Raw genomic sequence first — 12,500 nt, 5'->3', positions numbered from 1 at the left:
TCTGTGTGTCTGTGCGAAAAAGGAATTTCTGATAGGGATCATTTTTTTTCCGGACTCAAAATTTCTGCTGTATTTGTGTGATGAGAATAACATTGCTTTTTAAATGATCCATTATCGATCGAGATCGTTGGTCGACTCCTCTCACTTGCAATGTCTGACCAAGAGGTAATCTGTTGTTGAGTGTCAGGTCAGCCATAATCGAGTAGCCTTATGAAAGACATTCCAGCCATGACCATTCTGCATTTTTGGTTAAATAAATAAATAAATAAATAACTGCAGGTTGCGATTTGAGTGAATATCGACTGCAATTTCTAGCAAGTTACTGACATCATCACACATATATGTGCATGTGTATGTGCGGATGGATTTATATATGTACATACATACATAGTTCATAAAGTTGATGGTGCAAAATCTTAAATATGTTATATATTTACTGTGACAACACACACACACACACGTCACCTAACTACAGTTAGATGAAAATAGGATTGGAATCAGCGGGCATTTTTTACAGGAATGCGGCACATTCTTCAAGACTGAGTCTTCAACATTGCGACAGTGCCACTAAATAAATAAATATTCAAATTGATAATTTAATACATTTTAAAAGAAAAGCAAAACCAAGCCATTCTCTCAAAATGCCATAATTTACTCAAGTACACAGACAGGATTCTCTTGATATAAAATAAAAAAAATTTGAAAGTAGGTGTCATCACTATTGGTATTTGAATGTATATCAAATTTAGGAAATTACTAAATAGACACTGTGTATATGTGAAGGTGGTGTCCCAGCATAGCTGTTGTTCAGTGACTGGCATAAAAAATGCATGTATGAAAGCAGTACTCCAGCATGGCCGCTGTCCAATGACTGAATTGGTTAGAAATGCATGTGTTACGGTGGTGTTCCAACATGACCGCTGTCCAGTGACTGAAATCAGTTGTAAATGAAGGGATGGTGTGTGGTGCTCCTGTATGGCCAATGTTCAATGACTGAAATTGGTTAAAAATGTGTGTGTGAATGTAGTGCCCCAGCATAACTGCTATCCAATGATAAACCCCCCCCCCCGGGATAGAAAAGAATGAAGTGAAATGAAGAAAATAGGAGGGAGAAAGGAAGAAAGAAAGAAGCAGTGTTGTAATTGTCAAAGTAGGTCATATGGATGGTGTGTAGGTAAAAGAAAAACTTCACTTTTTTTTTCTCTTTGGCAATATCCCTTACCCACATCAGCAGTTGCTCTAATTCAAGGAAAGGGGAGAGACAGACAGACACAGTCCCTTAAAAGATTGGCTAAAATTTTTTGACTGAAATTCTAGCTTGGGGAGAGGGCAAATATTTAACAAGCATGTGATGGAGTCAAAAACAGATTTATGGTGATGGTGGTGGCGTGGTGCCTACATGGTGTGATAGGATACCCCATGAATCTTTGAAACAAAGTAAAGTCTTGAAACTGGTGGTTGGCAGAATCGTTAGGACGGTGGGCGAAATGCTTAGCGGTATTTCGTCTGCCATTACGTGAGTTCAAATCCCGCCGAGGTCGACTTTGCCTTTCATCCTTTCGGGGTCGATAAATTAAGTACCAGTTATGCACTGGGGTCGATATAATCGACTTAATATCTATGTCTGTCCTTGTTTGTCCCCTCTATGTTTAGCCCCTTGTGGGTAATAAAGAAATAGGTATGATGTTGCTTAGCCCCAGGTCAGCACTGATCAACTAGTGATGACTCCCAAGTATTACGGATATAACTTTCCTATCGATCTCTTCCTTTTGTTGTATATCTAGGACTACATTGGTGAACATGTCATACTCTTTTTAAGATAGGAGGTATTATTTGAGAGAGAGATTTGACTGCTGCTTCTAGCTGATTGAGTGACTACTTAGTGGCTTGATTATTGGATGTGCAAATGCTTAGTCCGTCTTTACGTTCTGAGTTCAAATTCCGCAAGGGTCGACTTTGTCTTTCATGTGTTCAGGGTCAATAAAATACATACCAGTGAAACACTGGGGTCCATGTTATTGATTATCCCCCTCTCCCAAATTTCAGGATTTGTGCCTATAGTAGAAAGGATTATTATTATTGAGAGCTTTGGACTGGCAGAATCATTAGAGCATTGGAAAAAATTCCTTGTTGCATTCATTCCAGTGTTTTATGCTGCTAGTTCTAATTCCAATGTGTCAAGTTTTGTTATTTGCTTATTTCATAAGCACCAGTATAGGAAAGAAGTTCTAATAGCTGTAAACAGAAATTTCTATCTCATCATAGCAGATGCACAATCAATAGCAGAGAAGGGGAAACAACTTCAACTGTGATCCTGTAGCATTGGAACCAACTGTGTGTCGTTGTTTATTTTAATTGCAATATATATATATATATATATATATATAAAAAAGAAAAAATGGACATGTCCACGTAAAACTCATACATGCCATGTGACTGGCAGTTTTTAATTATTTAAGCATATATGCAGCATTTGTTATATATTCATTAGGAGTTCAATGCATGACGTTTGCTACATCAATAAGAAAGTCAATTTGGTGGGTTTCTTTTTCTGTTACATCACCAGTTTACTCTAATCATCATCTTGTCAATTCCGTATGTTTGAAGCTTAGGTTTCTCTACCTTGAGGCCACAGTTTTCATTGCCTAACCTCAAGTTGATTCCTACCTGGACAAGTTGACAATTGTCTGTCAATGGGAGCAATTGGTTGAAACTAGCTATCCAGCTTTTATTTTCATTTGTGATGATTGCAGTATTTGCATCTTTCTGTACCAGACATGTGACAGGACTTGCTTTCTTCATGCATTTGTTGCTGTACCAGACGTTAGTAAATGGTGTGGATCATGGATTGCAACTGGTATGTAATGGTCTTCCAAATAATCTTTCCCCAGGAGAAGCAGCTTTCCTGCCTCTTGAAGATTGATGATTGAGTAAATAGGGATACCAGTCGTCAGCAAGTGGATTCCATGCAAATAAAGCATGTTTGATGGTATGGACAGCTTGCTCAGGTCGCCCATTTGACTGTGGATGATCAGTAGGTGTCGATAACCAACCTTTCAATACTGTAAATTCAGATGCACTGTCTGATACGGTAACTTTTGAGAGTCCAGACAGACCAAAGAGACGCATCAAGCACTTTGGTACATTTTTCTTTTTGGATGAGATGCAACGGATGGCATCGATATAGTTGGAATACGAACTGACAACAGTGAGTAAATTGCCAATGCAGTTCATGAAAGCCCAATCCATATGAAAACATTCCCAAGGACTATCCTTATTCCACATTGCTATTGAATAGTCTTTTGTACTTTGATTCTGCTGAGAAGCAGCGCAGCTGGAAATGAAGGTAGTCACACCTTGAACCATGTTTGACCACCAGAACTCAAGAGAAATTTTACTGAGCATTTGTTGAATACCCAAATGTGAATCATGACTGTTGTGTAGTTGGTAGGGAACAAACATTCTTGTTCATAAATATAGAATTCTGTATTCCATTGTTAGTTGATCATCTATGCATTTGAAATGGAGGTTGCAGTCGTTTCATGAAGTCCATTTTCCAGATATGACCTACCCATACATGCATGGAAGATGGATGTTAAATGATGATGACCATGCGTTTGATTCACTGTATGTGTCTGACATATTCAGTAATATTTTTCACAGCACTAGTCTCTATTGTTCAGTTTAGTAACTTAACAGCTACATCATATTTGATTTGATTTTCTCTCTCAGTGAAAGAGGATGGAGTTATTCTAAACAAACTTTCTTTCATGCACTCAACTATTAAACAGTTTGTTTCTGTTCCTTCTATTTTTTGATGAATTCTCACTACTTATTAAATAAAAAAGAAAGACTGTTAAGAAAACATATATATATATATATATATATATATCATCATCTTCATTTAACATCCGGTTTCCATGTTAGCATGAGTTGGACGATTTTGACTGAGGGGGCTGGCAACCAGATGGCTGCACCAGGCTCCAGTCTTGATCTGGCAGAGTTTCTACAGCTGGATGCCCTTCCTGACACCAACCACTCCGAGAGTGTAGTGGGGGCTTTTTACGTGCCACCTGCATGGGGGCCAGTCAGGCGGTACTGGCAATGACCTCACTCGAATCATTTTACACGTGCCATGTGTACGGAAGCCAGTTGGCTGCTCTGGCAACGATCATGCTCGGATGGTGTTCATGGCATCCTACTAGCACAGGCATAAGTGCCAGTAAAGCGACGCTGGTAACGATCATACTCGAATAGCCACTCTGTCAATGATCACAATCATATGGTGCTCTTTGCACCCCGCTGGCATGGATGCCAGTCATCAAAATGATTTTGATTTCACTTGTCTCATCAGGTCTTCGCAAGTAAAGTTTAGTGACCAAAGAAGGAAAAGGTACGCATAAGCGGGCTGGTTATGCTCCTGGCATAGGCCACGGGTTATAGTCTCGTATATATATGTATATATATATATATATATATATTATTATTATTATTAAATAATAATAATAAATATAAATATATATATACAGTTATTTTCAATATTCTGTGAGGTCATGTCTGGCCATGGGTGAATATTTCTTTGTTTGGAAACATGTGCTGTTGGCAATTGGAAGAGCATTAAGCTATAGAAAATCTGCCTTGGTAAACTCCAATTGTTGCAAGCATGGAAAAGTGACCTTTAAAATGATGATGATTACACACATACACACACATTTATATATACATACATTATATATGTGTGTGTGTGTGTGTATGTATGGGCAAGGATGGTGAAATACTTGTTGAAATAGTGTAATGGAGCATGTATCTCCTTTGGCTATTGTACGCTGCACACATTTCCTCCATCTATTGCCCATTCTATACCATCACATCCCTTACCGTCTTTTTTCTTTTTTCTCATCTGTTGTATCTATTCCATTCTCTGTCGGCTCATCTTCCCTTCTACTTTCCATACTATGCTACCCTAATTGAGAGGAAAGTACTTGATTTGTATATGTTGAATATATCCACTTTGTGTCTCCATCACCTATACCCTGCTACCTTTTCTTCTTTTTGAATCAGGATGTTTGAGTGGTGATAAATTGCATTCAGGCGACCTTAACCTACTTTCCCTGGCCCCTTTTTTCAGTTTCTATACCCTCTTGAACATTTTACCTTCAGGATACACTCTGGCTCCTCCCCATCATTTTATCCTTTCTCCATGTACCCCTTTACCCATCTATGTACAATGTGAGCTAATACTGCATCCCCTTCTACTCACTCTTCTCCACCATCTCCCTCTCTTTCACAAGCCCCATGAAACTACTTTTCACTTTCTCTCTTATTACTTTTTCCCTAACATTATCTTTGTTTGGTCTTTCTTGCACCACTTCTGTAACTACGAGAACTGTCTTGGACTCTGACAAACTATCAGCTCCATGTAGGTATGGCATCACTGGATCCACCTGCTCACTTCACCTCTTCAACATCTTTGTCTCCTTTACCTTTCTCTCTTTGACGCTATCACTCTTCTTCTTATCCTTTCCTTTCCTCAGTTTTATCCATTACTTTCACCTCAACACTGTTCCAGCCATCACAAGAGCTCTCTCGAGCAGCTGTAAAGTATAAGTGTCTTACAAAAATCACCCAGCACACTCTGTTTGATAATTGATTCAAGTATTGGCTACACAAAGTTTGAAGCGGCTCATGAGTCTTGCTGATTGCAGGATAACCTCTACAGTGCCTTGAGTAATGCACTCAGTGTAGTTTGTAAAGTGTTTGATCTGAGGAAGAGCATCCAGATGTAGAAACTACACTGAAACTTGAATCATTGGTGCAAGACATGGTCCTCCAACCCATTCCAGCATAAAAAACAGCCATAAAATGATGATACACTTACACACACACATACAGACACATATATTTATTTATTCAAACTCAGTTTTACTGTGTGGCACCATCGGCAAGTATCTTCTACTATAGCAATTAGGCTGACAAAAAACCTTGTGAGTCAATTTTTGTTGCCAGAAACTAAAATGAACCCATTGTGTCAGTCTGTGTATGTGTATGTATGTGACCACGTGTGTATCGTTGGGGATTTTCTTTCTCTGTCTTCCCTTCTTTTTTATATTTCTGATCAAGAAACGTGAATAACACAGTACTTGTACCACGTCCTTGCATTGTTACTTTTTCTTGCTTGTTATGGTTTGGATTGACTATATATATATATATATATATATATATATATACACACACACACACACACACACACACATATATCTGCATGTATGTGTTTGTTTGACAACCAGTTCAGCAAAAGAAATCGATAGAGTAAATACCAGACTCAAACAATGTAAGTACTGGGGGTCGATTTATTCAACTAAAGAAATTTCTTCAAGGCGGAGACCAGCATGACCACAGTCTAATGACTGAAATAAGCTAAAGACAAAAGATAGGTAGGGATAAGAAGAGTCTCATTTTTGCCAGCCATGTTGACAACTCTGTATGTGCTTTTGTTGTCTTATTTGACTTACTCAGCAAGGCAAAAGTACTAAGATCTCATAACAACTGTTGAAAATGTTTTTTTATATATGTATGCAGTCGTAGCTGTATGTTTAAGAATTCAGCTGTCATCTGCTGCATGGCATTTTGGGCAAGCATCTTCTACTGTATACTTGGATTGGCCAATGTTTTTGTAAGTGAAATTTAATAGACAAAAATAGTATAGATGGCATAGGAGAAGCTTGCTTCCCAATCATGTGGTCTCAGGTTCAGTCCCTTTGTATGGTACTTTGGGCAACTGTCTTCTACTATAGCTCCAGGTTCACTAATGTCTTGTGAGTTGATTTGGTAGATTGAAACTGAAAGAAGCCCATCATATGTGTGTTTGTGTGTCCTCTTGTTTTGACATGATGTGATAATTCTAAACAAGCATCACTGTCATACAAGTGATGTTTGTTTCCAGTCTTGTAAAAAAAAAAAAAACTTCTGGTCATGGGAGAATATTACCTTGCTTGGAAACAAATGAGGGTTGGTGACAGGAAGAGTCTCCAGCTGTAGAAAAACCTGCCTCAGTTTTCATCTGTCTCCTGCAAACATAGAAAAGTAGATGATGATGATGATAATGTGTGTGTGTTGGTGTTGGTGTTTACATTTATGTCCCATAACTTAGTATTTTGATTAACAGAATTTGATAAAATAAGTACCAGACTTGAAGAATTATGTACTGGCTAAACCTTCAATTAGGCCAATCACTGTGTGGTCACAGTCTAATGACTGAAATAAGTAGAAAATAAATAAAAGATACACATTATTCCCCTTCACAAGAATAGTGTTGACAGTGACCTCAAATTTTCAGCCTGTTTAGCCTTCATCGAACTGTCCAAAACTGTAGTCAGAGAAACAAGGGCAGTATCTATGACCTTTGCTGCTACTCCTCTCCATGACTGGTGACAAGGATGTAGTTCCAATAACCAACCCTTGAACATCTACCAAATATTTGTATTTGATGAAATAATAAATAGAAATGTTAGTAATAAAATCATAGATTTCTTACTTTGGCACAAAGTCATAAATTTGGTGGGAAGAGTGTTGTTGTTGAATTAAGTCCCTCAATCTGCAGGATTTCAAGCCAAGCGCGTAGGGCTAAATGCTACAAAGCATTTAGTTACCTATGTCACCTCTCTAGTAAAATTCTTTCTTCTATTAAAGGCACAGGGCCTGAAAATCTGTGGGGATGGGGCTAGTTGATGAAATCAACTCCATTGCTTGACTGGTATTTATTTCATCAACCCCAAAAGGATGAAAGGTAATGTCAAACTTGATGGAATTTCAATTCAGAATGTAAATTCAGAAGAAATCTTATAAAACATTTTGAGTAGAATTTGAACTCTGAGCCTAAGCTAGACACTCTGATATTTTGGTTACCCACTCCATTAACGGGAGCCACTACATGGCTCCCATTCAGTCTGCTAGAAATAATCAAATATCCCTATTATACCCTATTGTCTTGAAGTGAAGGGATCACATTGAATAACATAGTCTGTTATACATACAAAATGTGCCTGCCGTGACCCATTGGGTTGCAGCGACTCCAAGTTGAAAATGGTGATGCATGGTGGGAAAGGAGAAAATACTATTTCGAACTTCATTCAATAAAATTTTTAAATAATGCAGTTCTCCTGTCTTTGGTGTGACGGCATAAACACAACCAAGTGTTTCTTTGAAAACTTTCAAATGACCGTCAACTTTTTTTCCTCATTTTCTTCTTTGCCGTTCTTTGTTACTACTTTTCCAAGTGAATCACATGGCTACTTTCAGCATAAATGTTTTTGCACAGTCATCATTGATGCACTGACAGCCATATATATATCCTCATTATTTCTGAGCAGTATTCTTTGTTCACCAAGTAGATGAACATGCAGTCTCACTATTGCCGTTGAATTGAAAATCCTAAAAGGGATGCAACTGCTTCAGATGGTCCAATATACCTACCCGTTAGATTTGACTAATTTCATTGTTTATTTGAACAGCAGCTTGATCATTTCCTTTCAGCATGTACTTCATGACTTAATTGACCGCACGGAGGCAACAATTTCAACATTGCAGTGGCATTTGAATGCTCTTAAAAAAAGTTTCATTATTAAATACAGCCCATTTATTGTTTGTTTTTCCATTCTTATGAGATTCAACTCTTCTCATTGCAACTGGTCTTCGTCTATAAAGAGATAGTCTCTCTGTCTGTTTTTCTGCCCTTTTGATTAAGGTGATAAAGATTAACATTTTATCTAAAATATATAAAACTGAGAATGTATGTGTCTGTCTGTGTTTCCCTAAAACTTGAGAACTACACAACCAATTTCATTCAAATTTTACACATGCCTTACTTAGGGTCCGTGTAGTGTCATGGGCAAAAAAATTTCTAACTTCTTGCCTAGGGCGAGCCCACAGCAACATCATATCTTCTCCACTATTCCAGTCTTACGTGTTAAAAGTGAAACAAAAACATCTCTCTATTGTATGTATATGGATGTGTGTGTATATATATATATATATATATATATATATATATATATATATATACATACATATATATATACATATACACAAAATGTATATATATAGCTGTATATGTATACATGTATATATATAGCTGTATATGTATACATGTATATATAAAGTTGTATATGTATACATGTATATGTATAGCTATATTTCTATAGATATACATGTATGTCTAGATGTATATATATATTGATATACATGTAATATGTACACATATATATATATGCATACATATATACACACACACACACACACACACATACATACATAGGTGCAGGTGTGGCTGTGTGGTAACAAACTTGGTTTCAAAACACATGGTCCTCAGTTCAGTCCCACTGTGTGGTAACTTGGCATGTGTCTTCTGCTATAGCCTGAGACCAACCAAAGCCTTGTCAGTGGATTTTGTAGATAGAAGCTGAAAGAAATCAATTGTATGTATATGTATCTATATATGTAAGTCTATGTGTGTGTATGTCTTTGTGTTTCTCCCTCATCACTGCTTCACAACTGATGTTCGTTTATTTACATTCCCACAACTTACTGGTTTTACAAAAAGAAACTGATAGAATAAGTACCAGGCTTATCAAAATATAAAAAAGCACTACGCAGTGTCTCATATTTTTATTTGCCCACTCAGTTGTATCTATCAATTTATCTTTGTGTGTGTGTGTGTATACATACATATATATATATGGATTTCGTAGACAGAAAGTTAAACAAATCAATCGTATATATATGTATGTATATATGTAATTAAAATTTGTATGTGTTTTGGTATTGGCAACATGAATGACAATGGTCAGAGACTACTTGAATTTTGCACATACCATAACCTGTGAATCACTAACACATTCTTTGCCAACAAAACATCCCACAAGGCATCTTGGAGACATCCAAGATCACACCACTGGCATCAGCTTGATCTCATTGTTACACGAAGATCCTTTCTGAATTCTGTTCAACTGATCTGTTGTTACCACAGCACGGATTGCGACACAGATCATTCACTAATATGAAGCAGGGTGAGGATTCTGCCTAAAAAAGTCCATCACTCCAAGAAAATGGGCCGACCACACATTAACACTGCCAGAACCTCGGACCCTATACTGCAACAATATTTTGGTGTTTCTATCAAGGTTGCCCTCAGTAGCTGCCCAACCTCCTCTGCTGAAAGTAGGTGAAATATCAGGGAAGCTTTGTATACCACATCAATAGATACTTTCGGCATGAGAGAAAGGCAAAACCCAGATTGGTTCAGAGCTGGAAACAGTTATCGAAGCAAAGCGTGCAGCTCTGATGCAACATGAGTGATTCTTCTACAAAGTCAGTCGAAGAACTCAGAAAGGCAAGAAATAAAACCCAACTGACTGCCAGATACTGTGCACATAGGTATTGGCAGGAAATCTGTCAGAGTATCCAGTCAGCTGCTGACAGTGACGACACCAGTGGGATGTATGCCTGTTTGAAGAAGGCCCTTGGTCCATCCGCAACCAAGTCAGCCCCTCTGAAATCAACTACTGGAGATCTCATCAAGGACCAAAGCAAGCAAATGGATAGATGGGTGGAGTACTACCAGGATCTCTACTCACGAGAGACCACGGTAGCTGAGGCTGCAATCGAGGGTGTCAAGATCTTGCCAGTCATGTGCGAACTTGACAGTCTGCCATCTATAGCAGAGCTCACCAAGGCTATTGACTCCCCTAGCAAGTAACAAGGCTCCGGGAAAAGACAGCATCCTCTTAGAGATCATCAAAACCAGCATAAACACCATCCTGCTTCGGCACCTTCATGGGCTTCTGTGTCAGTGCTGGGAAGAGGGTACAGTCCCTCAGGATGTGCAGGATGCTAACATCATTATGCTTTACAAAAACAAAGGTGACCGTGGTGATTGTAACAATTACCGTGGAATATCTCTTCTAAGCACTGTTGGAAAGGCCTTTGCTTGCATTATCCTGTCCAGGCTGCAACTGCTTACTTCTCGAATTTATCCAGAATCGCAGTGTGGCTTTAGAAGAAGCAGATCAACTATTGGCATGATATTCTCCATACTCCAACTTCAGAAGTCCAGAGAGCAGAAAATGCCATTATATATGGCCTTCATTGATCTGACAAAGGGCTTTGACTTGGTAAGTAGAAAAGGCCTCTTCATCCTGCTCCAAAAAATCGAATGTCCACTAAAGCTGCTGAGGATCATCAAATCTTTCCATGATGATATGCAAGGCATCATACAGCACAATGGTTCAACATCAGCCGCCTTCCAAATAAAAAATGGGATAAAGCAAGGTTATGTCCTTGCTCCTACATTATTTGGCATCTTCTCGCTGCTGCTGTCACATGCCTTAGAGACATCAGATGATGGAGTGTTTCTGCACAGTAGAAGTGATGGGAAACTGTTCAATCTCTTGCATCTGCGTGCCAAGACCAAAATGAGAAGCGGCCTGATCAAGGAGATGCTATTTACTGATGATGCCGCTCTGGTATCACACTCAGAAGAAGCCCTACAAAGGCTCATCAACTGTTTTGAGCAAGTATGTGGCAACTTTGGCTAAGTTATCAGCCTCAAGAAGACCAACATCATGGGTCAGGCTACATCGGACATCCCAAACATACATATTGGAGACCACAGGAGGTGGAGAAGTTTACCTATCTTGGCTCTACTGTCACCTACAACCTATCCCTTGATGCTGAGCTCAGTATACGCATTGGCAAGGTAGCTGCTGTGATGGCCCAACTCTCCAAACGGGCATGGGACAACAATAAGCTGACCAAGACCACAAAAATGAAGATTTACCAGGCATGTGTACTTAGCACTCTACTGTATGGAAGCGAGACTTGGACGCCATACACACGCCAAGAGCGTCGCCTAAATATCTTTCACCTGCGCTGCCTCCGGAAAATCCTTCGCATCAAATGGCAGAATCATGTCCTCAAGCAAGCAGGAATACCAAGCATGTTTGCACTCCTCACACAAACACGTATGAGATGGCTTGGACATGTTAGCCGTATGGAAGATGGCAGAATCCCCAAGGACATGCTCAACAGAGAGCTTGCTAGGGGCACTGCGTCTGTGGGAAGACCGTTCATATGAAACAAGGATGTTTGCAAAAGGGACACGAATGCCTGCAACATCAATATTACCAACTGGGAAGCAGTTGCCAGCTACCGTGGAGATTGGCACGTACCATAAAAGAGGGAATACAAAGGAGTGACAAAGAGAGAGAAGAAATGGAAAGACAAGAAAAGACGTCAACAAGAAACTATGACATTACAACCAGCCAGGCAAAGTCTTCGCTATATTTGCGGCACCTGCCAGAGAAAGTGTTTGTCCAGGATAGGACTACACAGCCACAGCGGAAGATATTTTAGGACATGAAATGTAAAAGCCGGACTAGATTTTATGCGCAACTCCATTGTCTCCCGAGACAAAAAGAATGCCACCAACAATATATATGGATTTC

General features: G+C 38.9%; 2 protein-coding genes across 2 annotated transcripts in view; one reads left to right on the top strand and one right to left on the bottom strand.

Annotated features, from left to right (window-relative positions):
* The window catches only part of LOC115223863 (E3 ubiquitin-protein ligase SIAH1A), a 153,014-nt gene that overhangs the window by 17,857 nt on the left and 122,657 nt on the right, over positions 1 to 12,500 (top strand). The window lies entirely within an intron of this gene.
* LOC115223810 lies at positions 2,842 to 3,462 on the bottom strand. Its single transcript, XM_029794474.1, has one exon. The coding sequence runs from the start codon at positions 3,460 to 3,462 to the stop codon at positions 2,842 to 2,844; it is 621 nt and encodes a 206-aa protein (XP_029650334.1).

The sequence above is a fragment of the Octopus sinensis genome, linkage group LG24 (assembly GCF_006345805.1).
Source record: "Octopus sinensis linkage group LG24, ASM634580v1, whole genome shotgun sequence".
In the NCBI taxonomy this organism is placed as follows: Eukaryota; Metazoa; Mollusca; class Cephalopoda; order Octopoda; family Octopodidae; genus Octopus; species Octopus sinensis.
This window is presented reverse-complemented; position numbering and strand designations above follow the sequence as displayed.

What these genes read in the sequence shown, in the direction of transcription:
- LOC115223810 (XM_029794474.1), bottom strand. Translation starts at nt 3,462, where the DNA reads ATGTTTGTTCCCTACCAACTACACAACAGTCATGATTCACATTTGGGT.